This window comes from Blennius ocellaris, assembly GCF_963422515.1.
Source record: "Blennius ocellaris genome assembly, chromosome: 7".
NCBI lineage: Eukaryota > Metazoa > Chordata > Actinopteri > Blenniiformes > Blenniidae > Blennius > Blennius ocellaris.
The window spans coordinates 15702304-15729297 of NC_137656.1; the positions used below are offsets into that span (position 1 = coordinate 15702304).

General features: G+C 38.6%; 1 protein-coding gene across 1 annotated transcript in view; it reads left to right on the forward strand.

The window, feature by feature from the left end:
- The window catches only part of LOC308132827 (sodium- and chloride-dependent GABA transporter 1), a gene marked incomplete at both ends in the record, with an annotated part of 35020 nt that overhangs the window by 884 nt on the left and 7142 nt on the right, over nucleotides 1-26994 (forward strand). The window contains 10 exons of the mRNA XM_080500011.1: nucleotides 3606-3816; nucleotides 4417-4549; nucleotides 4879-5013; nucleotides 5670-5773; nucleotides 6060-6184; nucleotides 6924-7036; nucleotides 7657-7797; nucleotides 7897-7996; nucleotides 8727-8827; nucleotides 8909-9076. Coding sequence (XP_080356137.1) covers nucleotides 3606-3816; nucleotides 4417-4549; nucleotides 4879-5013; nucleotides 5670-5773; nucleotides 6060-6184; nucleotides 6924-7036; nucleotides 7657-7797; nucleotides 7897-7996; nucleotides 8727-8827; nucleotides 8909-9076 — 1331 coding nt within the window. The remainder of the gene's footprint in view (nucleotides 1-3605; nucleotides 3817-4416; nucleotides 4550-4878; nucleotides 5014-5669; nucleotides 5774-6059; nucleotides 6185-6923; nucleotides 7037-7656; nucleotides 7798-7896; nucleotides 7997-8726; nucleotides 8828-8908; nucleotides 9077-26994) is intronic.

A 26994-nucleotide genomic window follows, 5' to 3' on the forward strand; every position in this document is an offset into this window, starting at 1 on the left:
TGTTTAAAGTCCATAGAAAACCAATTTTTTTTTGCAAACAGACATAAGTGAACCTTTCTGTCTTTAATAGTTTGGATGTAATTAGCAGGGATGTGGAAATATAGGTCACATATATGGACGTTTCTAAAGAAACTGAAAGTTTCTTCTTTATGTAATAATTAACCTTTAGACCCAGAGACTTGTGGTCATCAATATGATCATGTATAACAACAAGGACAAATAAGAACAGGAAAATTATTAGAGTATAAATGACTATTTCACACAATAGAGATAAACACTGGAAATGTAAACAAAGTTACCATAGTTTTCCCATTCAACCAAAGTTTAGGTCACATTTGAAATCCCCTGTGGTGTTATATTGCTGTAGATTGTGTCTCGTTAACTGTGTCAAGTTAGAACTTCATGTCCAAACTGAGCTATTATCTGCAGCACTTAACTGTGTCAAGTAATCTTTAACAAACCGTTGTGGCATTTTCCTTTTTTTGCATCATGGTTTGAATAGAATAATTACAAATTCACATTTCAAATTGGAAAATTACACTTTGTTTTCCCACTGCTACATGTATTGCTATATGTCTCCAATGCTCAGGAGGGAAATAAATAAGATTCATCAATAATTCTAAGTGCTGCTCGATTTGAATGAATTCTGCCTTTTTTATTTGACAAATTAAACACATGGTCTCATGTTGATGGGTGAGAACTTGTTCAGTAAATGTCAGAACCACAGCATTAATCAATGTGTTTCGAGCTATGTATGTAATCACTTATAGTTCCTGGGACTGATTGCAGTGCCAGTGTGCTTGAAAGACATGATCAAATCGCTCAAACAATGAACTGAATCCCCTAAAGATTCTGTATTGGACTGTAGATGTGGTGGTTTAGTCTGCATCTGTTCATTTAACACTGACAATCAAGCATATAGTGTGAAGGCTGCCTGTTCAGAGCAACACACAAAGTGAGTTGTTTATCAAAATGAAGTGAAATCTGCAGACTTTGACAAGTCTCTATCGAAATCGAACAAGGCCTCAGCCATCAACAGTCAATGCATGTGGGAATTCAATGAAAACTGCTGTTTATTCTTGTTCTAACTCAAAATCTTTCTCCGTAGTTTTCTTATCTCCTGAAAGACAGAGATTATCTACCCGGTCAAAACACATGGGTCCCTCACTTGATTTATCGCTCATTTCTTCCTGGTTAATGCTTTGTGCTGAGCAGGGGGCCGAATGCAGGTAGTTTTCTTTCTGTATGTTGTTTCTGAATGATTTGCTCTGTGCACGTCAGATGCAATGTGACTGATTTACCTGTGATCGTTCCTTAAGATGCCCACAAACATCACCAATCAACAAACACACTCATGTTTCATTTTCTGCTTTCTGCTTAACATTTCAATGTAGAATTCCTATTAGTGATTATTGATGATATCCTTGTTAATCAGCTGACGAACACAATGACGTGACAAATACAGACGCCACTTGTGGTGAGCCTGGTTTACGAGACTGGCGGTGAACCATGTGAGTTACACGTATAGAGAGAAATGAGGCAAACAAAGGACATAGAGTGGATTGTGGGGTATATACACAGTGATTCCAGCTGATCCTGGAGATCAGTGGGTTTTCCTTTGGCTCTGTCACACTGTTGACACAGGACTGTTTTTCAGCTTCAGTTCATTCCTTCAGGTCATCTGGGTTGTGACATGGATCCAGTGAGGCATAGCATTTTCTGCTTTACCACAACCAACTGCTGAAACAGTTTTTGAAAGCAAAGTAGTCATAAATTACAAATAAAAATAGCATTGAAGCCTTTATTTCAATCCGAGATAGAATCACAGATAGAAGAGATCACAAATTCAATTCCATTCGATTCAACTTTATTTATGAAGCACCAAATACAACAAAGTCATTTCTAGGTGCCTTTAACAGAGAAAAACCCAACGAATCCACATGAGCAAGGAGATTTATTTGCAACTGTGGAAAGGAAAAACTCCCGTTAACGGGAAACAGGCTTCATCGGGTGAGTTGAGACGTTTGCTTCCACTACAATCTTTGGTCCTAAAAATGTCTTGAATGCAAATTAAGAGCAAAATTATTTGATTTACTCTCAGGACTCTCAACATTTGATTTATCAGACTGAAGCCTTCATAGACGAGCAGCTATTATAAGGATCGGGTTGATCTCCAGCTCTTTAACAAGTGTCAGAGCTGAGGAAGGAAAATAAAAAAAATGGAGTTGAGGAATAGCCTGTGGAGCAAAACAATGGCACCTCCAGGCTAAAAGTGTCTCGGGGGGTGAAACAGTATGTTGAACATCAAAATAATTTTAACTTTGTTAAAACACAAAACATAATAATTGTATATTTTCTGAAATGTAACTGAAATGTAACTGAAATGTAATGCATCATTTGAGATTAGCTCAAGTGAATATGATTTTCACTCTCAAAATACAGTGCAGAAGTATTGATATTTAGAAAGGGGGGGGGGGGGGTATAGTCCTCCCATCCCTCCCACAGCAAGTCACATCTTGCTACAGTATAGTGCAGCTCGATAAAAAAGTGAGCAGTCACTGAGAATGGAAAGATGATTAGAAAATGTGTTGAGTTTTTAATGAGAAACTACAGAAATTGTGATAATGAAACTTTGTTACTGCCACAGTGGAGGGAAACACAGATCTGCGCAATATCTAACACAAGATGAAGCAAATACAAACATTGCTGGAAATGACAACACTTGCAAAAACAAATGTATTTTAAAGACGTGAAGCTACTGCCTTACGTTAATTTGTTATGCATATTAACATGCAGCTCATGTGTGAAAATGTTGTCAAATCTGTGTTTCTCTTATATAGTTTATGTAACACAAATAGAGATAGTGAAACCTTTTTTTTTTTTTAAAGAATTTGAATAAATAACATCTTATTTACTTGCACTCCTCACTTGTTGATGTCAAGTTCTTGAGAGCAAAAAGGAGAAAAAGAAACAGATGGTACACACAGATGCTCCAACCTGAAACTTGACACGCAGCAAATAGCCAAAGGTGTTAAAAGACTAAATAATTGACATGTCGGCGGACTTTGATCACACATTCCTTTTTTTTTTCTTGCCGCTTCTTCTGCTGAAGCGTACAATATTATATGATCTAGTGCCTTTTAGTATCTGTACAGTTTTTGATCTGACAACAGAAAGAGATTGTGAGTCACCTCCTGTTGCTTGCTTTATTAACAACCGGCAGTCTGACCGGGAACGCTTAGAAGTAGTGTGTGTGTGTGTGTGTGTGTGTGTGTGTGTGTGTGTGTGTGTGTGTGTGTGTGTGTGTGTGTGTGTGTGTGTGTGTGTGTGTGTGTGTGTTGTTCCTGCTCAGGCGTTTGTTAGCTTGATCATCTCATGACTGATCTTTTACTCCCACTGAACAGAGGATCTCGGTTTATAACATTTAATATTTGAGACGTTCACTTCACCTCCAACTGTAATACAGGGACCAAATAATTGTCACTCAGTAATGCGTTGTGTATTAAAACGAATACGCGAGGTGACGCGTGCAGCATCTTTCTAATGTGACTCCTACGGACTTGTGCCTCACTTTACCCTCTCCAACCCCTCGTGTCACTTCGCAGGTGTTGGCCTGGCCACAGTCGTCATATCATTCATGTTCTCTACGTACTACAATGTGCTACTCAGCTGGGCTTTTTTCTATTTTTTCAACTCATTCGGAGCAACTCACCCCTGGATGTCCTGCAACAACACGTGGAATGTCTTTGAAAACTGTTCGATCAGGTTTTCCGGCAACACCACTCACCTGCAGTCGGCGAGCCAGCAGTTCTATGAGTGAGTGACCTCAGCACGTTCCCATCGCCAGCTTATATTTATTTAGTTGTGGCCATTTTAGCTGTTCTATTCTACAGCACAACTTGCCCCGTTGAAGTACTCAGACTGTTAGGTAAGGTTGGGTTTTATTAGAGAATGGTAGGTGCGATTGGATTATGGTTGGTTAGATCAGTAGAAGTTACATTTACTGCCATTGCACCCATAGATAACTGTAGTTTACAGTTAATCCCACAACAGAGGACTGAACCCCAAGTTCAGACACTGATTTCTAAGTTACTCCCAACAATGTGCAGGTATAAAGCACTTTTAGGTCACTGAAGAGGCAAAATGTGCAATATAAGAGAAGTCCATAGTCTACTCATAAACAGTGACGACGGTGCCCAAGGCTAACATGAGGAAGAAAAGGACAAGTTAAGATACTATGAGATAAAAATCTGCAATAAAAATCAAAAAAATCAATAATATAAAACAATTTATAGAAAAATTGGTACATTTTAAAACAGCCAAGATATAAACATGCACTTTGCTGTCAAAATTATAGCAGTTTTGGCCAAACATTGACATCCTCCTTTATTAAGTGTCTCTATTCTGTGTTTACAGTAACAGGCTGCTGGAGAAGACCAACGGCATTGAAGAATCTGGTGGCCTTCGCTGGGAGCTCTTTGGTTGTCTTGTTGTTGCCTGGGCCATTGTGTATTTCTCCATATTTAAAGGAGTCAAATCTTCTGGCAAGGTCTTAAAAACAGATGTTTTTCAGCCGATGTGTGACGATGAATTTTAGTTTATTGTTACTAACAGTTGCTATTCTATGTTGGTGTTTGCAAGCACACTGACAGAGAAAATGTTGTACTATACTACTATAGTAAGAACATTCCTCAAAAATAACTTTGACGTCTTCATTAACTGTATTGTACAACGCTGTTATGCCACACATGCGTATGTATTCCACGCCCAAGTCATCGTAAACACACACGTACTACACACAGTATTCTGTGTGGAGTTTAATCGTTCAACTTTGCAACCTCACCAAACACAGCAGCCTCTCGTGTTTGTGCTCCACAGGTTGTTTATTTCACCGCTATATTTCCGTACTTCATCCTAATCAGCCTGTTCATTAACAATGTGCAACTTCCCGGGGCCAAGAACGGCATCCTCTACTTTGTGACGCCTGACTGGAGCAAACTGTTTGAAGTAAAGGTGAGAGCCTAACCATTGTAAAGCTATATCTGTTTATGTGTAGAGAAAACAGACAGCTTTTTGTTGTGGAGAGTTGTGCCTGACTCAGAAATCAGACTCATATCTTTTGTCTGCTAAATGTCCAGCTTGCAGCACAAACTGTACACATCAATACATTAGAAATACATTTGTTAGTCAACTGTTTGGTGAGTTATTTCTACAATTGGTGTATAAATTCAATATCTATCTATCTATCTATCCATCCATCCATCCATCCATCCATCCATCCATCCATCCATCCATCCATCTATCTATCTATCTAAATTGAGTCTTTTAATAGTACGTAAACCATGCAGTATTTTACTTTTTGTTCTATTCTTGCGTTTGTGCTGCCCCGAGGGAATTTCATGATGGAGCCAAATGATCCAAAAGGGATGAGTGCAGGAATCTGTCCTGTTAGAAAATTTAAGACATCTCAAATATAAAATGTATCAGTATTCATGTCTTTCTAAATTCTCACTTGTGTACAAAGCATTGCCGCCACTTCAACAAACATATTTGTTGGGAATCTTTAGCATCTTTAGTATAGCTTTAGTATCTAAACAACTGGGTATCAAAATTGATGTTTGGTTTTTTGTTGCTGTAACATTTTCCTTTATGTTGTATGTCGCTCACAGGTTTGGGTCAATGCAGCTGCCCAGGTGTTTAACTCACTTGGAATAGCGTTTGGTTCCATGGTTTCGATGGCAAGCTACAACAAGTTCAACAACAACATTCTCAGGTAAAGATGCAATTGCTTGCTCCTTGATTGCTTTTTTTTTCGTTTCACTGAAAGTGTCCTGCTGTAAAAATGTATGTTATTATTTAAATGTATTATGTATTAATATAATATGGAGACAGAGGAAACATTTTGGAGCAATATTACATGTATTATTGAGAATAACATGATTTCTGGGAATATTTCGATGCTGTCTTCCTCAGCAATAAGAATAAAATAAAAAAGCACACCACAGATCTTGGATATTTAAAGTTCACTCAGCGAGACTGAATTTGTCCTTCTTTTGCAGGGATGCATTAATAGTGTCACTGACCAACTCCTTCACCAGTATTCTGGCTGGCTTTGTGATTTTCTCGGCTATTGGTTACATGGCTCACATTCATAACCTTCCAGTGGACAACATAGCCACGGATGGTAAGTATTAAGTTTGGAAACACAGTCTGACTTCACAGTTTTTGAAGCATTTTCTATTATTTCCATTTGGGATAATTACATAAATCCATACATTTACATAAGTTCATATACTTGAGAGTTGTTCAAATGTTTCACGATTAACATCTGATATGTTGTTTTTTTTAATCTGGGTATCTCACATTTCACCCTCTCTGTGAAAGTCTGTGTGCCTATATGACTGCTGGAAAGGACACCAAGATCAAAACTCAGGTTGAGGAGGAACGATGGGCGTTTCATCTTGGCCATTAAATATTGTACCAGCTTTTCACCCTCACTGTCTGTTGAGTGGGCATGAGGCCATTTCCAAACATCGCATGCCTTTTTTAAGATTGACGACTTACGTAAAGCTAATTCTTTTAACAGAACATGCACATTCTCTAAATAGATTATTTACCAATTTTTAGCATCCTCTTTCACACAAGCACTCATTGCACCATTCATGATTTATTTAACAAAGCTTTGTGATCACATGGTCAGACTGGAGCTCAGGCTACTCATTAACATCTCGTGTATCTTTGGCTGAGAAGACGTGTTTCTCAGCTGAAACATATCCAAGCCATGCTACACATTCAAAGGACCAAGAAACTAAACCCGTCTTCATTTCATTGTCTCAAACAATACCGAGTTAAACCACAGGCTATGCTTGGGTATATTGGCATGCGGTGATATTCATAACTCTTTTGCTGTGTCATGCTTTTAGGCCCAGGCTTAGTGTTTGTTGTCTACCCTGAAGTCCTCTCTACCATGCCAGCCTTTCAGCTCTGGACGCCTTTGTTCTTCTTCATGCTGCTGTGTCTGGGCCTGGACAGTCAGGTAAACTCACGCTCCTTTCACAACAGGTGATTCAAGAGCAATGACAACATCTGCAAAGACACATAATAGAATTAAGAGAACAGAATTTAAAAAAAAGAATAGAATAGGTTTTTATTTGTATTGTTTCAATAAGATACTTTTTAGTAGTTATCAGCCGGCAGTACAAAATGAACATGAAATATATAATTGTTTGATAAATGCCATATAACGGGTTGACAGGAGCTTAAACCACATTGTGCTCCGTCAATCGCTCTATATCTCAGGCCCCTCATGCTTCGTTTCAGGTCAAGTCGTCTTTTCTGGTTGACTGTCTGATATCCTAATGTGCTTTCACATTAATAAATTATAGGGTCAGTAGGAATTAAAAAGCTCACCAAGTCCATCACAGTGCTGACACTCAAAAACATTAACAAGTAGGTGTTATGTCACCAATTAACCTAAAAGACGTTTTCAGACACTTCTGGACACGCACAGGAACAGAATTCAGAACCCCCCCCCCAAGTATTCTCATCTTACTTCAAACTTGCTGTTGAAAGTTACAAAATGTGAAAAAAAAGCATTTCTTTAGGTCGTAACGAAAAAAATCGTAATAAGTTACAAGTGAGTGTTTTGTTCTGCAGTTTGCCAACGTTGAGGTTGGCGTGACGTTCATAAAGGATGAGTTCGGACCCAAACTTCGGCATTTCCTAAAGAGAGAAGAGGTGCTCACCTTGGTTGTGTGCACTTTAGGCCTTTTACTGGGGATTCCTCACATAACTAAGGTCTGTCCCATACTTTAACCTCTCAGAAACAAAAACCTCCGGAGCTTTACAGCCTGCATTAGGTCTGTTTTTAACTGTTCCTGTTTTCTCCTTCTCCAGGGAGGCATCTATGTGTTTCAGCTAATGGACCACTACACTGCGGTGGTCTCCCTCATATTCCTGGCTCTCTTTGAAGTTACTTCTGTCTGTTTGATCTTTGGTAATAATCCACAGGAAACTCACACAATCACAATGTGTCAAGAAAGCCAAGAGGACTATGGGAAAGAGGATTGTAGATGCAAGCCCGAAGGGTCAAACATGACAAAACGTTGTCTTAGAAAAGTTAACATTTGCCAAATAGACTTTTAGATTTTGTGCATTTATGCTCAAACAAAGAGCGTGTGGATAAATGCAAAAGAATTTGCAGTGACATTTTAGCAGCCCTTTATATATTTTATGCTCATCCGTCTATCAATGTTTCTTCTGTGCTGTTTTTTTCCCCAGGAAGACAGAACCTTTTAGCCTATCTTAGCTAACAATGGGTGAAGGCAGGGTACACCATCCCTCAAAAAATACAGAAAACACAGAGAGTCTCTCACACTCACTCACTCTTGGGTAAGCTCAAGTTAACTTTAAAGGAATGTTTTGGACTGTCGGAGGAAGCTGGAGTACCCAGGGAAAACAGGGAGAACATGCAAACTTCACACAGAAAGGTAGAGAACAGTGCAGCACGTCAATTGTCTTAAAGAAGACAATGCTTTTGAAACTATTGCTACATGAGCATTTTTTTGTTTTGATGAATGGTGTGGATTATTGTGCATCCGAGGACGGTAACTCAATTCCCAGTTGCAACACAAACTTTTTGTGTTTCACATGAAAATATGTTCTTTCGACGATGTTGTTCATTTACTGCAAAACGAGTCTAAATCTGCACTTGCTTCCCCCGTCAGGTGTCTCGCGTATTTCCTCGATGGTGCAGAGGATGCTGGGAAAAGCTCCAAACATCTACTTCCGTGCCTGCTGGCAGGTGTTCTGTCCTGTCTTAGTGTTGGTGAGTCCTGCTTAAACCGGAGAAATAAAAACAGATAAAGAAAATTAAGGCAGTGCTTAAGACAATCTGTTTTTCTGGTAGTGCATACTGTTCTCCAGCATTGTTCAGTTCACCCCTGCTCATTATGGGAAGTACACATATCCAGTGTGGGCTGAATGTGGTGGCTGGGTCATCTCGCTGTTCTCCATAGTGTGGATCCCACTTGGTGCTATTCATGAAATCTGTAACAACAAAGGATCACTTATTGAGGTGAGAACAAGTTTCAACATGCTGACATCAAGATTAGAATGTTGAAACTCTTTTAGCAATGGTTACATGATTGTTATGTGTTATTTATTACCTCAGTTGTGGTTGTGTCTGGGCTGGATCACACCAACGTAGCAGTAAAAGCAAGCTCCAACTGGAACCAATCTCACAAATGTACTTGGTTGTTTAGGAAGATGTATTTTTCTTAGAATTTTTGCAACAATTTAACTTGTCTAAACTGTAACTATGAAAGCTGCACAGTATATATAAATTGGTGTGGTTCACGATTGGTTTGGTGAAAACATTTATTAAAGCTTGTTAAGTGTTGTACCAATTAATGTGTGTATTTCTAAAGCCTGCCCTTTGTGACCCTCAGAGAATTAAGGCTGCTATGGCTACGAAAATAGACCTGGATGCTTCTGAGGGCGACTTGTCAGAAAAACAAATCCTCAATGGCAAGACGAATGAAAATTGCTTCACATCAGTTGCTTGACCAGAATTACTTGTCCAGAGGTTTGACCACCCATAACATCACTGCATTGCACCTGTGTGCCATGTGCTTAATGGGACCAATAGAATATGTGCCAAGTAGTTGTAATGGTATGAGTCATTGGTGTGTCTATCAAAACATTTAGCTTTTATAGTCATCTATATCTTAAACGCACTGTACATTTAATGAACTTTCTGTGATGCTACACCCTGTGTGGATTATGCAGTTACATGTTCCAACAAAATACTGACATTGAAACGGTCCTTTCCCTTTTGGTTCTTAATGCAGTGAATTTGCCACTTGCAGTTTCCTCAAAATGTTGTTATTGGGTAAAGGACAGCTAAATCAAATGCACCACAGTGGCCCTGGAAAGGCTTTTTTTTTTTTGTTCTTTAAATGTGAAGGTCTTAAGCAAATGGTTCATAGAAATATGTTTTAAGGCCCCGCAGTCCTCTTAAACACAATTTGTTAGTTTTCTACTTGTGTTGCCATGAAATATCACAATGGTTTCTATTCCAATATTATGGAACCAATTGTCAAGTGTACTAAAACACCATTTGTCACTGGATCCTGGGCCCAAATAAATATTTTGTTATGGATGATGTGGAATTTTGTTTGATAATGATATATTGTTTTTCTTTTTCTTGTTTCAAGAGTCAATAAAAACAACAAGAAGAAAAAGATAATTATATAACTGTTATTTTCAAATAATTGCCCAAAAATGTGATATTCTTGGATGTATCACTAAAAGGGGCTCATGTGTGATGATGTGCACCACAGTCTGAAAATCAATAATTGAATATGCAGATTATCATTGTTTAAAGGTAGTTTTATCTGTGCAGCTGGGAAAGGCTCCAGCACTACCCTGAATTATCAGTGGTTATATTTATTGGAAGGATTAATCGTAACAGTGTTGAAGCTTAATTGTTACTGTCTTGGGAGAGTTCAGAGATTATAAGTGGAGCCTTTGATCTGCTGCTAAGAAGCTGAACTGGGCTAATGAGGACACATAATCTTTATGATGGTAGCATTTATCTGGCAATCATGTAATGCTACTTTCATCTATGCTGAAAAACATGTTGATGGACTTTTTTTTAGAGTAAGATAAAAGTCTTACTCTCATAAAGACTGCCCCCCCCCCCCCCCCCCCCCCCCCCCCCCCCCCCACCCCCCCCCCCCCCCCCCCCCCCCCCCCCCCCCCCCCCCCCCCCCCCCCCCCGAGTCTTAAGAGCCATTGTGTGTCATCAGTACGTCAGCGTGAAATTAACCATATCTTGGTGTGATTATTCAGTGTCGTGGCCTGCAGTACACCTTTGATGATTTTTTCAGTTCTTTCAGTTCATCACACACACACACACACACACACACACACATCTGTCAGCAAAGAGTGGTGCCTTTATCTGAAAGTATCATCCGTATAATCTGTTCAGGATTTTTAAACTGATGCAAAGATAGATTTCAGACGTCCTTTAATAATGCTTCATACATTTTACACTGTGATGCTTCTGTTTCCATTGTTTTACATAAAGGAAAGAATAATATGAAGTAAAACTTTTCTTTTTTTAATAGATAATATTTTATGCCTCATGTGCCTTCATGTTTTATTTAACTTGATCCATATTTCATGAGACAACCATAACATTTATTTGATGATTTGAAATGAAATTATTTAAAAATCCCACATTTAATGCAAATTCTTAAAGTTTACAGTTTATAGCATTTATTTAGCATAAGTGGCAGTATGCATTTTAAATAACACTGTGGTGATATTGTTCAAAAACTCAATGTTGACGTTATCTACGCATAGTTGATGTGCTGAATATGCTGTATGAAGGTTTCATTTCAACACAATCATTTCACAGGTTATTTTCACTTGTTTTCCTTGAGTTATTTTGTATTGATCATTGATGTCTCCTGCTGCAGTGTTTGGCTCATTAGCAATCACACTGAAAATCAGTGTACAGCCTATATGTTTTAAATATTTTAAAATATATTCATATTTTTTAAATATGTTCTCAGAACTCAAGCTTATTTCAGTTCTGTTGTTTGTTTTTGTTATTTGTTACAATTTAACATTTACCACAAAAACAGGCCTCAAAGAAATTGAATGTGAAATTGAATTTAGGATGACTGTCTATTTAGTGTTTTTTTTTTAATACTGTGTATTTTTCTGCTGTGGTCTTTTTGTGGGATGTCTTGAAAAATTTATTTGAATAAAAAACTTGCTTTTTAATCTGTCAGAACATTTTTTTGAAATACTAGTAGCAACTAATACAGGCCAAATGGGCAGTGGTAAGCATTGGATGTGTATGGATGGATGGACGGATGGATGGATGGATGGATGGATGGATGGATGGATGGATGGATTTACAGTCATCAACTTCATATCATCACTATAGTCTGTCTTTGTGTATGTAAACTATAGTCCTCTGGAAATCCTTTCTGCAAACCTCCCTAACATTAACTTCAAGCTTCAGATCTTTACACAAAATCTGGATGTTACGAAAGATAAATTGATGAAGAAATATTATGCGTTGCTGCCTCACACAGTCACCAGGTGGCAGCATAGCTCCTAATAACGAAAAAAAAACAAACAGCCGCCAGGGAGGAGGGAGACCTGACATATCTGTCTATTTGAGCTACATCACTCTTATACTTTGATAGCAAATAACAGAACTTCTTTAACACTTACTGATCACCTGATGTATTGGTTTTTTGTAATACAATTACTACAAGTGTGATTTACTATAAATCTTCAGGAAGGACACGTATGAAACAATTTGTTTTTGTTTAAGCATCCTTGTCATAGATGTCAGCGTAACAAAATGCACTGTTTCTTCAATATGCTCGGCTGCTGTGACAATAATGATAAATGCTTCTGGCGATCAAACGGTAATCCATTAATATGCAAAAAGTGGGAATATATGCACGTGTTAGTATGTATTTGGGTTAATGCCTTCCCTGAACGCTGCTTACCAGCATCATGGGTACAATTCAGTATATTTTCATAATTAATAAATTGTGGTTCTGATCAATGTCTTTGTGGTCAATTGAGCTGCAGAATCACTTCAAACAGAGAAGAGCAAAGCTCAGTGAAGTGCTCTGAGGTTTCTGAAGTTAATTAGGCCCTTGTCATATAGAGTGCTGCGGTAGTGCCCCTTAGCAGGACTGTACGTTAATCAATACTCCTTCCTGCATCCCTCATGACAGCATGTATCATGCGCACTAAATTAGCGCCAGCAGCGCTGTTTGATCAATAGCCACAGACAGTGAGCCCCGGGGGAAGTACATTAATGGCTATGCATAGCAGAGGGGAAGTGTTATGTGAGTTTGAATGGGCAATGGAGAGGGGCGATGGGTCACTGCCTAAATCATGTTGTGAGGTGTGAAGACATTTATCTGTGCCAGCCCGTGACTTAAACCAGCAACTGTTTCACATCTCATTCAATCTCTCTGGAGAGGAGATATCTCCTGCGGTGGTTCCACTGGTGCATCTCATCATCGCCACTTTGCACAGTGCAGCTACAACTGTGCCTGAAATGGAAGGCAAACAGGGTCAAGTTCAAACTGCAACGTTTTTACTCCCTTATATTAACCTTGAGATCAGATTTCTTTTACTCTGTGCCCTGTGATTTTGGAGTGCTAGCCTACCATCTTTGTTCTAGACTTTGAAAGCCAGTGTTGTAGAAATGAATAAAAATTAGAAAATTCCTTACTCCTAGTTTTTTTGCTCTATAAATACTTACTTTTAAAAATAACTTGCTTTAGTCTTTTCAGTCAGACCTGCCTTGTTAATGGGCACATAACTGCTGCAGTCACACATTAGCTGAGCTGCTTGTACCTTATGAGTCAGTCTGATGACTGATTCATTAAATTCAGTTGAAGCTACATGTGTGCCACCGAGGGTTTTTTTTTTTGTTTTTTTTTTTTTGTGGTTTGCATGAATCACATTTTTCCTCATTTTGCAGAGCCACATCTTGAAACAAATCTCTTCTCTGCTGCTTTTGTAGCCCTCATTACTGTCTTGCTCTGTCTGTATAGCTATACAGGCAGAAGTGTTACATCTGGGAAGCGTGTTGTTGATGTAACCTATAAATAGATCCAATCAGTGTATAAAATCACCTTGAACTAACCTGCAGTGGTTTGTGTTTGCTGTGCAGAAGGTAAGCGGGGTGCAAGTTAAGATAATGTATTTTTGATCTGTGAAAGGTCCAAATTTGGTCATGAAATATTCATATTTTATATATTTTATACACAAATGATTTATTCAGCAAGTCTGAATAAGTGCATTTACTTGTTTAAGTTTTCCATTTCAAGCTATTAAGATGCTAATGAGCATATCTTACCCACCATTCATATGCAGATAAGAGCTTTTGAGGCTTGAATGCTACAGTGTGCCCCTGCTGCACAGTTGCCTTTGTTTAATAAGGATATTTTGGAGCTTTCTTTCAGGCTGTTTGGGATGTGCATACATTAACAAGTCTGCCCCTAAAGAGAACACACCTCCTGCTGGTAATGAGGCCACAGCCCACAGTGTTGGTTGGCCTTTATCCAAAATGTAAAATGCAGTTGGGTACTCATGAAGAGTCAGTCTTCATTTCAAATTGCTGGGTGCGCGGTGATTTCAGATCACTTTGTCAACATTTGTTTTCTCTATGTACAGGTCTCTGCAGAAAGTGACCACATTTTTCTAAAAACAAACAAACAAAAAAACAAAAAAACATTGACTTGGTGGCCTAATAGAAAAGTTTTTTACCCTGAAGTACCTACAATTAATCCACACATACAGTTTAATCAATATAATCTGCTTGGATAACATTTTGATTTCCATTTTTAGTAAACATTATTCTTTCAACTAAGATTTATGTCTGCTTTATATTTACATTCATACACCATATCTTAATTCATTATATAATCTGTGGTTTGTCTGAGGAATGTGCTTTGATAGAAAGAGATACTTTATTGAGGTATATTGAATTGAACCCTTTCTAGACAACACAATAAAATGCAACTAAAAAAAGTATCTAGCTTCTGATGGATCATAACACAACTCTTCCAACTTGCAACTCCGTTCAACTCATCCACGGATGAGATTTCTGAATTTTTAGAGAAAATAAATCCTGTACAATGTAGTTTTTCATATTATTTCTAATTGATTTTTTCAATATGTTTCATATATCTAGTATATGTCCATATATATTTAATATGGTATCATATGGCTTTGTTTCTCACGAACAATGGTCTTCTTTGCACACAATACCACCCTCCCACCCGAAACTTCGGCTCTGCCGTGTGCTGCACCTTTCAGCTCGCTAATGACTGTATCAGTCATATTTTAATCATGTTTATCAAATAATGTTGCTACTGTTTGAGCCCCGCAGCTCGTTAATGTCAGAAGGCGCACTTACGTGATGTGACTGAACGCATCACTTAAAGCAGTCAGTTACAAAGCAGCGTTATCCCGTTCTGACATCGTGGCTCTACATTCTCTTTACACTATAATAAAGATACTTTGAAATCCAATCCCGCAAATCAATAATGTTGAAAAAAAAATGGTCATGGATGAGTGGTCCAGAATCACGTGGACGAGTTGTCTGGGTTTGCAGTTTTGTGGTTTTGTATTTATGCTTCACTGGATTTAACAGCAGCACATTTACTTGCAATTGAGACAAATTTAAATAGTGAGCAGTTGTGCTGGAGTCTTAATTTAACTCTTTCCAAATACGTCAATTTCACAGTGTATCTGGTGATGTTTATGAAACATGCATACGTTGCATGATTGAAGCTTGTGTTAAATGAAGACCTTCACACAATGTTTTGCTTGTGGTGTTTCAATGGCGGGTTTTTATTAATGTTTCATATTGGCAAAATGTGTGTGTGTATGTTTTTTTTTTTTTTTACAAATACATAATTGGATATGTCTCTGAAAAATGTGAGCTGGAGACAAGGGTTGGAATCAAGTTGCGTATGTGCACATCACACTGAATCTGCATAGGAGTGATAGCTTTCCAAATAATAACTTCTATACAGAGAGGATGTATCATGCTGTGCATCCTAGAAGGTGGCATTATGAGCAGCAGTGCCTTTACGGGTTCAAAGTGATATTCCCTGCGAACCATTTCATTTCATTTGGGCTGAGGCTGGAGGGATGTCATAGGTGTTGGCATGTAAATGAGGAAAGTATGCGTTTTATCTTGCATAACATTTTCCAATGTATCAAAACAATAAAGACAGACATTTTTCTTTGTCTCTTTGGATGCAGGAATACATTTATTTTACACTAACAGGGTCGCACAGACTTTGTAATCTGCCAAGTCTGCTTTCATATACAGTCGCTGGCAGGGAATTGCATTTGGCCCTGAGGTTGATGGAGGTTCTGCTTCCCAGACCACATTTGCACCCTCTGTTTGTGTGTCTGTGTGTGTGTGTGTGTGTGTGTGTTTCCCCTATCTCAGTTCCATTTTCCTGTATTGAGTCTTCAGGTCATTTTAGTTTTAATCACACGCTCCTTTTTTTGTACTGTCCTTTTTCAAAAAAAGGGATGTGATTTCAACCGGTATCACTTTGACATTATGGAGTTTATTTTATCTCAATCACGAATACATGACACAAGATGAAAATGATTTCCGCTGATTGATATCAGCATTATACCTTTTTGTTTGATGAGATATTCCTCACAAGGATTTAATCTCTCACAAACATCTCCCTTCTTTTTTCTACTTCAGTCACTCAGATCAGAGGTTTTTGCAAATGAAATCCTCTGTTGTTCCTCATAGACCATAAAGCCTGATTCGGTGATGTGCAAAATGTTTCTTCTGCTTGGGTCTGTAACAAGTTAGGTCTGCTTTATCCTCCAGCAACAGTAAAAAGAACAGCAGTAAAGGCCCAGCACTGATCCATAGGGAATGTCTCAAGAAAAAAAAAATCAATCCTGTGATACCCCGGGATAAGGAAATTGCTATAAATTGATTTTGATGTATTTCAAGATGCCTGGGTGCGATAGAAGGATGGTATGAAGTATCTATGGTGTGTCAATATGGCAGATTATCTTTTCTATATTTTTCAAGCTTGAATTTTATAGTGAACAAGATATAGTCAATCTTCACAAGCCCTCTCCTCTTTTTGCATGTGCTTCCATTACTTTGGTCCGTGAGTCTGTCTGCCTGAGTCTGCTACTGAATATATGTAAGTACAATCAGAATGGATACATGCCTACAGACTCTGCTGCCATCTTAAAACTGTGTAATTCCATTGAAATGTCCAGTACAGCTCTGACATGGGGGGTGTCAAACACCTTGAAGTTCAGTGGCCACATACAGCCATTTTCATCTCAAGTGGGCCAGACCTGTAAAATTGTGCCTTTTTTTGTGGCACTGAGTATATGTTTAAAAAAAGTCATTTGGTATCTATCTTTCAAAGCATCATCACCAAAGACTCAATGTTGTGTTGTGTCCTCTACTTTTAATAAAACGAAACTTATTAAGACGTCAATGGCTTCTTTTGCAATTTTTACAATTTGCTTGGTCGTTTCCCGGGCTGGATTGGAGCCAGTTTTGGCCTTGTGTTTGACACCCCTGATGTAAACTGTTAACATTGGAGACTTTGTATACTGTAACACTCTTTCTACCGAGTGGCACAAAGTTTGACTGCAGACAATTCTGCTCAGGAAAAAGAATATTTACCTGAGCAACAATTCACACAATAACAAACCTCAGAGAAACTGAAATGAACATTTGTACATTAAAGTTGTCAGTAGCGTAGTTGAGTGCAGTGTGAGCTTTGTCAAGTAAGAAATAGGCTCACAATAACTTCTATAAAGGGAGTCCAGGTTTGACTGAATCTGTTTTTGCTTGCTGTGGCTATATCTTAGCTTCTTCACTGGATTCACAGAAAGCACTTATTTAACCCATAGTTTAAATGGGGGGAACAAATTATTATACAAAATAATTTGTTTCTATTCCATCACCATTAAAACAAGTGATGGCATTTAACTGTGAAGTTCTATATTGTTCTTCCAGCTGCGATGTTACTAAAATGGTGTTTACCGGGTCAGGGGATATAGTGACACCACGTATATGGAATATGGCCTTAAATATTTGTGCCCAAAAGCTGCTCAGAGGCCCAATGTACCTGGAATCAGGCAGAGTTTATTGAGGAGCCCTGGGCAAACTGTGACACGTGTTGCCATTCCTGGTACTCTGCTTTACCCACCACTGCAAAGAAAGCAGTGAAGTTGGACAGCAGAACGAGATCAACACAAAACGTGATTTTAAGTTGAGCAGATCCTAATCAGCTACATTAAGATGCAGAGAGGAACCGGTTAAGAACAGGATAATCCATATCCCTAACAGGCTTTTGCAGTATTGACGTTGAGTGTGCCATGAGACCGGTCAGGGTCTGTGCAGGAGTCTGAAAGAATATAAAATGGAGCCTAAGCAAGAGATGATCTGTATCATTTTAACACTGGTGTTTGTTCCTCCGGATCCTGACTGATTTTAGAGTATTAGTGCAAAATCACCCCTGACAGATAAATCCACTTTCTCTCCTTTTCAAGGTCATCTCAACTTATTTTGGGTGACAGTGGAAGAAATAGACAGAAGTGAAGCAGGATGTCAGATTGCATCGTGAAGTGGGTCAGCTCTCATAGGTATGATCAGAATGGATGGTGGTGACAAAAGTGAGCTGCCATTTGACAGCTGTTGGTAAAACCTCAATTATTTTGACATTCAATGTGAATATGACACACACGCACGTACGCACGCACGCACGCACGCACACACACACACACACACACACACACACACACACACACACAGGACAAAAATAAATATCCCAAACACAACATTGCCCACATTCACCTGTCATCTATCCATCCATCTTCCATACCACTTTATCCAAATTTGTGTGGCAGGGTGCCGGAGCTGAGGGCAGGATGTACCCTTGACAAATTGTCCATAACAGGTCAAACACACAGAGACAACCACACACACTCAGACCTGAGGGGAATTCATTTCATCAATTAAAGTTAAATGTGTGTTTGGGACTGGAGGAAAACCAGAAAATGTGGAAAAAGCACTTGCACACACTTTGGAGAACATATACAGGCTCCACATAGAACCCCACTCTAACTCAACCCACACTTTACCTGCTACATTCTAGCTCTGAGGGAAAAGTCCCATTGACCAGAAAGTGCAGCAAAACAATTCAAAGATAATTACACACCTGAGATCATTGCGTGTATGTGCATGTGTATGCAACTGTGTTTGGGCAGGTCTGTTGTGTGTGACTGTGATTCTTTCGAGGTGTATAATTATCAGTGCAGCCGAGCTAACCAATCTGACACCTGGTAATTTCCTGAAGACACACAAAACCCCAATTAGCAGAATGACTTTTTGTTACACGGCATTCAAAAACAAACAAACGCTCCAACGAGTAATGGTAGAAACCCGGTCACACGCGGTGGTGTTTCAGTAAGGTCCAGCTGTAACAAAATACAATCAGTCAAGCTCATTTCAATGACGACACCAAGACCAGCGCTAGAAACTCCGCTTGTGTCAATAACACATCAAAATTTGATGGGCTGATGATACTGTCACTCAACATTTCAACCCAATAGCAGCGTGCAGCTTCCAGCAGAGGTTAGCAATGCTTTCCTCTGCTTGCCCCATAGGAAAAGAGCTGTGATGCGTTTAGAGGACATAGGAGATTTGAGCTCCATAAAATAGAACCAGTCGTCTTCTGGATAAAGTTGCTAAAGTCACTAATTGATTTCAGACACAGATTTCAGAATTACTTTTTAATTATTAAAAAAAAGGAAAAGAAAAATATTTTTTGACAGGGCTAGCAGTGCTAGTAGTGCTAGCCCTGCTGCCCCTGACTGCACACCACTGAAGAAAGCCCTCCTGTGTAAAGTAGGTTAATGCAGTGCAGAGCAACATTGTGAAAAAATCTATAAATCAGTTTTGCATCTAAAAGCATCAATGTGAGCAGTTTTTTTTAAAATTAGAATTTAGAGGTTTTATTATATTTATGAGATGCAGTAGTGTATCTGACTTTCTGCAGCACATATGATGGTACTTAAAAATGTTGTGAAATACGTATTAAAAGTATTGAAATTATTTTACTTGTACTATACTGTTGTATTCAATGTAAGTATTTATTTACATTCCTACTATGTTGAAAAACAATTAAATACATGACAATCACAACATATAGGATGCAATCACCAATTTTACTGAGTGGATATAGAAATAGTTGCCGCAACAACGTTTTTCCAACCCTTCAATTTCCTCTCTGCAAGACTTCTGAAAAAAGACCAACTAAAAAGATGATGGCCTGCCTTTCCCCTTTTCACTCACTACCACTCACATAACTACCCTTTGTCCTCATTGTCAGCCATGCACACTGTAGTCATCAATAATACAAGACAAGAGTCGGGGCAGATATAAGAAAAGAGGTGGAGCTCTGAGACAGTTTGGCAGATATGAAGGGTTGGAACGAAGCCACTTGAAAGCATATAGTCATTTTCTAGATGTCTGCAGTTCTGCCTTATTTTGTTTATGCTGTGGGGTTCAAACAGAGAGAACGACGACTGTACTGCGCTGGCTACTGAACGCAGCTAATATGGTACAACTGCGGGGGGTTTTTTTGTGGTTTTTTTTACATCTGCATAACATCAGCTTGAATGTGAAATTAGTCCCTGGAGTGAAGCACTGATTGCGGTTAGTTAATGCCACCAAATCATTGATGACCACTTAGAAATTAATGGAAATACTCCTCTAATCAAAAGCACAGCAGGAGGGGAGTTTTTTTTCCTGCTGTGTGATTGCACTGCCTGCGTGTGAAATAAGAAATAAGACCAGTGACCAAACTGTTTCATATCTGTCTAATGAGCTACGACAGGCTGCAGAAGTGAAAGGATCAAGTGAAACTCGGCAAAAGAGTCATTATTTTTTTATGGTGACTGAAAGATGTGGGTCTTCAGTAATACTACCCCATGCTGCAGCAGCGACATTGAGATGCCTCTTGAATAGCAATTACAGTGTGGGGTTGATTTTTCCACCTCAGTCCTCCAGCAGAATCATTTTTGAAAGGTGTAAAATCTACAATAAAACACATTTGTCCGTTGATGGCTGGAGCTCTAGCGGCAAGATGTAAGTTGAATGCTTAAGATAATTTCATTCTTAATTCATATTTCTAATGACTTCAGTATGTCCTTTCAATTATTCAAGATCTATTTTTTGGTAGTTTTCTCAGAGACTGTTGAATTATTAATGCCAGCAGTGATTGTTGGGTTTAATAGATGACTACTGCCACCTCACTAAATCCTGCTCCACCTGCTCCCTCTTCCCAGGCTTTATGAGAAACAGACCGGCCAGAGCCTACTTTCTCTTGCAGCCGCGTCCAGCACATTAACTCTATCTCAGGACATTTCATCACCATTCGTTATAGTGCAACCCAGTATGTCATGCCGCTGCCATATATTCAGGCGAAGCAATGCCTAATCAGGTTTCACAGTGCGGCATATGAGGCTAGTGTTGAAAACACACATCTTTCACAGGAGGGACAGAGCACAGCCCTCAGAACAGACTGTGCACACAGTCAGAATATGTGCGACTGATGGTGGGTATTACCTTCCAATCTGTCACAGTATGTTTTGTGGAAACTATAAATAACAGAAGGAATAGGACAAGGCAGCAAAAGGATACATATTCTTGAAATAGAGATACAGACAACTGCAGCTTCTGTACGAAAGAAAAAGTGAACATGTACAGGCACTGAAACATGTTCAAAGTCTAAAAGTGAAACATTACCCTTTGGAGAACATTTGTCCTGATAGGGTCATGAATGGAGGATGTGTTACTGCTCATTTACTCCACCATCGGTGTTATCTGGTTCACAGCCGCATCTCCCTGTCACACCTTCAAAAAGGAAATAACTATGCAAAAAAAGCATTTAGACACTGTTGATTCATTACTTAATTTATTGTATTTTCTTTTGTCTTTGTCTTTCCTATGTTTGTTTTATTTTCATCTCTGTCTATGTTGTTTTCTCCTATTGTGCATGTGCAACTACATTTGTGCTCATTTGTGATGGTGCAGATCGATACACTACCATATCATTGATAATTTCCATACCATGTATGTCCGTGTTTGGATCGATTGTCATGTTTAAATATCAATATTCATATTGTACTTTGCATGAACATGTAGACTATTGGAGGCCAGGTTTGTGACCCTGATTTACGTCTATGTTTTCGTGTTCAAACCACACAAATGAAACATGTTCATGTGAGAGGAAACAACACATTGAAATATCAAATTATATCACAAATAATATAATAATTAATTAAGTGATATTTTAAGTTCACTAAAACCTAAAAGAAGCAATGTAAAAATAGTTTTTTAAATAAAGCTTGCCTCAATGAATTTAGAGATCCTGAGTCAGATTTCTTATGTATTGTCATATAATTACAAAAAAATTGTTTAAAAAAACAGGTGGATGTAATTTTATCATGGTATATACAGTACATAATCCACAGCTGTAAGAGTCTCTCTCTTTTTTTTGCTCTCTCGTTCTCTCCCAGTTTTCTCCTGCTTGGTCTTGATACACCATCTGTCCTGAACTTTGTTTGTTTATCATGTCCTGTCCTGCAGTGTTGTGACTGGTCAGAAATATGACGTGGGAATTGCTGATAGAAAGTTCCATTCTTGAGTCTTTCATGAAGTACAAAATATTATTTACAGCTGTCAGAGAACAACTTGTGTAGTTTTTTTTGCTGACCATGTTGACAAAACAAACACTTTGTGGAGCATACTGTATCTTTCTGTACTTCTCAATATTTCACACCACTGAGAATCAATTGGGCCACACGCTGTGAGGCCGATCAGATTACCAGGGGGAGGTAAACTACGGAAGCTTTACAACTGCATTCTTTTATTCACTTCACAGCATACCAGACTCTGAGTGATTTTGAGTCTATTTATGTTTTTAAGTCTAAATCCTGCTCATTTGTTGGTAATGTGATGAGACAGATACAAAAGTTGAGTTATATCAATATAAATCTTTCCAACCACAGGCAATATTAGATGTTTGCAGGTACTTGTCAGTAGCTGTTAGCCACAGCAACATCAATTTTTCCCTCAATCAGCACATAAGAATTTGCTTATCAGTGGAAATGGTTTCCAATTCAACTTTATGACTATTGGACAGTTATAGAGACATTTTAGGATTTTTTTTTTTTGCTTTGCTTTTTCAGCCCTGCAAGGTATGAGCAATAATTGTCTGCAGTGATGTTCTTCTTTCCGTCAAATGGAAGAGAAGAGAAAAATAAAGCATGAGAGGTTTATGAGCTTTACGTTTTGAAACATCTTAAATGAACTTTAAACAACTCAGTTTAAATAACTAGTGAATATAATTAAATTACTGGTACAAAACATCCAGTGGTGTTCTTAAGTTACAGAAATGAATAATTTCAGAATCTGAATAATTCTAGTATTAAAAAAACACCCCAAAATTAATTGCATTCAAAATGAAGCAAGAAGATTTACTTTTGTAATTGCAGCAGTGTCCCAAAATGGATGCCGGAGTGGGAGGCAAGTGTTTATTTGTTTAAAGGTCAAACTGAGTGCAGAGCAGCTACTCTTATCGATTGTGTTATTTCTGTGCCCAAATAGATGGAAATATTCCAGAGAGGAGGTGTGATTGTCATCAGTGGGATCAGGTTACCATTTTGCAGAAAACACCCAACTTCCTGGATCGATATGCACGAGATTTCAAGTTGCTGCTCGGAAGGATCACAGATAGTTTCTGTGGCTGAGGGGCCACGAGGCAGAAAATAACTCTCTGCAAAGATCAATGAACATGCCAACTGATTAGAAACTGATTGGCATACAAGCTCCACATGTGAGCCAAAGAAAACAAAATCTATAGTGCTGGTACCACTATCACTCCATCTATACTGATATAAGCTTGCAGGAGATAATTATTTTACGCAATTCTTATGCTACATAAGATGAACACATACAACAAAATATACACTCACACATTCACTGCAAAGGTTTCGTTCTAGGACTGTGTTGGAGGCCAGTTGGGGGTCTTTGTATGTGCGGTTTGCTTGTTTTTCCTGTGCATATATAGATTTTCTGTAGGTCCATTCCATAGTCCAAAAACATGCATATGAGGCTAATTGATAGCTGGAAAATTGCTCATACGGCTCAATGTCAATATGCGTACTTGTCTGTCTCTCCGTGTTCGGCTCAGCTCGAGAAACCTTTTTACTCTTCCTGTAGCAGGTCTGACGATAGGTACCACAATGTTAAAGCCAGTGAAGCTTTTACTTCATACTCGAGCATCAACAGGCCCAGTAATAGTCTTGCGACGTGTCCAGGATGTACAATGCCTTTGCCCATAGTCAGCTGGAATCTGTTCCATCTCCCTGCGACCCTAAGTTGGATAAGTGGTACAGATGATGGATGGATGGACTGAGTGTTGATGGGTGGATATTTTTTGCCTCGTCTGTGGTGTCTGATGAGGTCTCAGATCTGAGGCATGGTAAAGGGCAATGAAACTCCAAGTTGTTTTGTCATGAGGAAGATATTTTAGATGATTGATATGTTTTGGATCTTAACACTGCTGAAAAATTCACTGTCATTTATTATTCTGGGCTGATTTCTTTCAGTCCAGAACTCTTTATCCAGATGCTTCAAGTTCACTAAATTAACACAAGCTCACTTACATAAATGCAAAATAAACAGCATCTTGCTTTGACTTGCATACAAGTGTGTTGTATTATTCACTGTTGCCTGGTTCAACTTCTTACTATGGTTTTTCACCATCAGATCCATGTGGGGTGAATAGCGACTCAACTTAAAACAACTCACGTCTCCAAAGGCTGGTATCTTTCTATTACAATTTTATTTTTATTTTTTTGTGGTGGGGGGGGGGGGGGGGGGGGGGGGGTATTTAATCCTAGCAGTTTTATTCTCTGAGCTTATGAATGGTTTCTACTCTATCATTCTCTCTCTGTACTGGTACTTGCTGACCCTGCATCAGATGATCTGTGAACTGAGTTGTATCTGCTAATTTACATTGATCTCTAGAGCAAACCTCACTGCCGTTTGTTTTGTCTGTTTTATAGATGTTACTCACTGCCGTGTGAAACCGTCCATCAATGAGTTGGGTGTATGTCTGCTCTGTCTCACAGTTCCTTTTCACAGGTTTTCAGCAAAAAAAAACAAAAAAAACTGTAGAGGTAATAAAAACTAGATTACTGTGGTTGTGTAAAACCAAATAGCTCACACAGAGTCCCCAGCAGAGTCACCACATGTATAATTCATCATTACAAAAGAGAATATATAATATTCTTCCAAGTCTGCAGTTCACTGAATCAATTTCTCTTGATAATTGTGAATGTTTTTTTTATTCAGTGATGTCCTATTTTTTTTTTCTCAGGATGAAATACTAAATTATTGTAGCTGTAACAATTCAAAACCTAGCTGGTTTAAATTCTTGGCTGGATAAATCTTTTAATTTGTTTAAAACAGATTTTGGAAACATATATATTGAGACGATAACAAATTAAATATATACAGTATGAATACCGTACCTATTCCCTGTGTTTAGAGACCTGACTTATGATCAAGGAAGGAGAAGGAAAAAAAATAACTCTCCTCCTCTTCATTGCCCCATACTCTGCCTCTCAGTTACAGTTGTGTGAAAATGTGACATATAACACAAATGTGTTGTGTTTCTCCTTCTTTTTTTTCTCACATGTGGCTGCTGTCTGAGCTAAAGTTAGTGTTGACATTTCATTGGTGCCACAAAGCAGAAGGCAACACTGACATGCAAGTGTTCTTTTAGCATTTCCAATTGTGTGATAGTTAATAGTCTTTGCAGTTGAAAACATGACTTAAATTAATCACAGTGGTTGTGCGATAATAGGTTTTTGTAGTTATGGGTATTTGACTTTCTGAGAAAGAGCTTGGTATCCATTATCTGGAACTGGAGCAGTGAAGATGAGGCAGATGCTGAATTCTGACATGAGTATAGGATCTATTCTTTTTGTCTGCAATGTTAACAACTAAGATGAACATCTTTCTTTTCTCACTTGTCACGCTTGCAAAGACATGTGACTTATGACTACTGACCTGATTTCTAACAGAAATCCACAATGTTGAAGCTCTTTTCTCACTGTATATCAGTAAGAAGACTCTGTTAACAGCACACAGAGCAAAAACAATCTGTTATGAGGGGAAATACAAAGAGGTGACATGTGGGCTTCCAGTTACATAAAATTATCTCTTAAACTCTGGTCTTTTGGTGGAGATATGTGTTCTCTATTCAGTATGGTTAAATATTCCAGTGAAACATGGGGAGGATCAAAAGGAACAATTTCCCAGAGGCTGAGTTATTTGTGGGACTGTGCGCAAAACACCCATTTGTCAGATGGTGACATGAAACAGGACCATCAGAAGATGGTAGCAATCTGAGAATTCTCTTTCCCCTTTTAGTCCTCTGCCAACATATCCCACGAGAGAGCATGGATTTTACACAATGAGCCTATTATTGTCTATTTACTTCTTCTTCTTTTTTGCGGCTGAGGGGGCGATAAACCAGTCTCAGTCACATACAAGTAGATTTACAACGCACACAATGCAGTGCCCCCTGCCTTATGATGCAGATGTATGAGGGTTTGATGGTATGTTGCCTTGCCTGGAGGTTTATCTCTGGTGTCACAAAGCTCATTCTTCACTTCTGACCTTCAATGCCACTGTGGATGTCCTTGAAGAATACATAAAAAAAATAAGGAAAGAGTTTTGCATTGATCTGCAATATATTTTAGAGCAGTTTATCAAAAACAAGCCAGTAAAAGTCCACTCGCCCTCCTCAGACGTCAGGCTGGGAATTTAAAAGTTGTTTGGCCACTGTTCCATCCTGTCAGCCTGATTCAGCTTGAGTAATATCAACTCTGCACACTGGTGATTTCAAAAGTGCCCCTCTAAGTTGAAGTTCGTTGCTGAGTCACCATGTTAGAGGAGAGTAATTGTAGATGACAGCGCTATGGGCGACAGCACAGCACAGACAACAACCAACCCATGAATTGATGCCGCTGAAATATGCAGAGTCATCTCTGTTGTGTCAGCACACCATCCCTTAAGGACAGACTGGCACTAAACTCATAAAAACTGTGTGGCTTACCAACGCAGCGGGTGTGGGAGCCAGATGGGCCTTTGCAAAGTTTGACTAACCACCGCAAGTGAGACAAACCCACAATGCTCTTTAATTAACACCTAACCTCTTAATGAGACACGTCCCAATATTGCACAAATATCTCAAGATGAGAACTACTGATATCAAAGCCTCTATATCTGTATCTGTCTTATATTGTCTCATGTCTGGATTCCACATGAATTTTTATTGTGTGCACGCT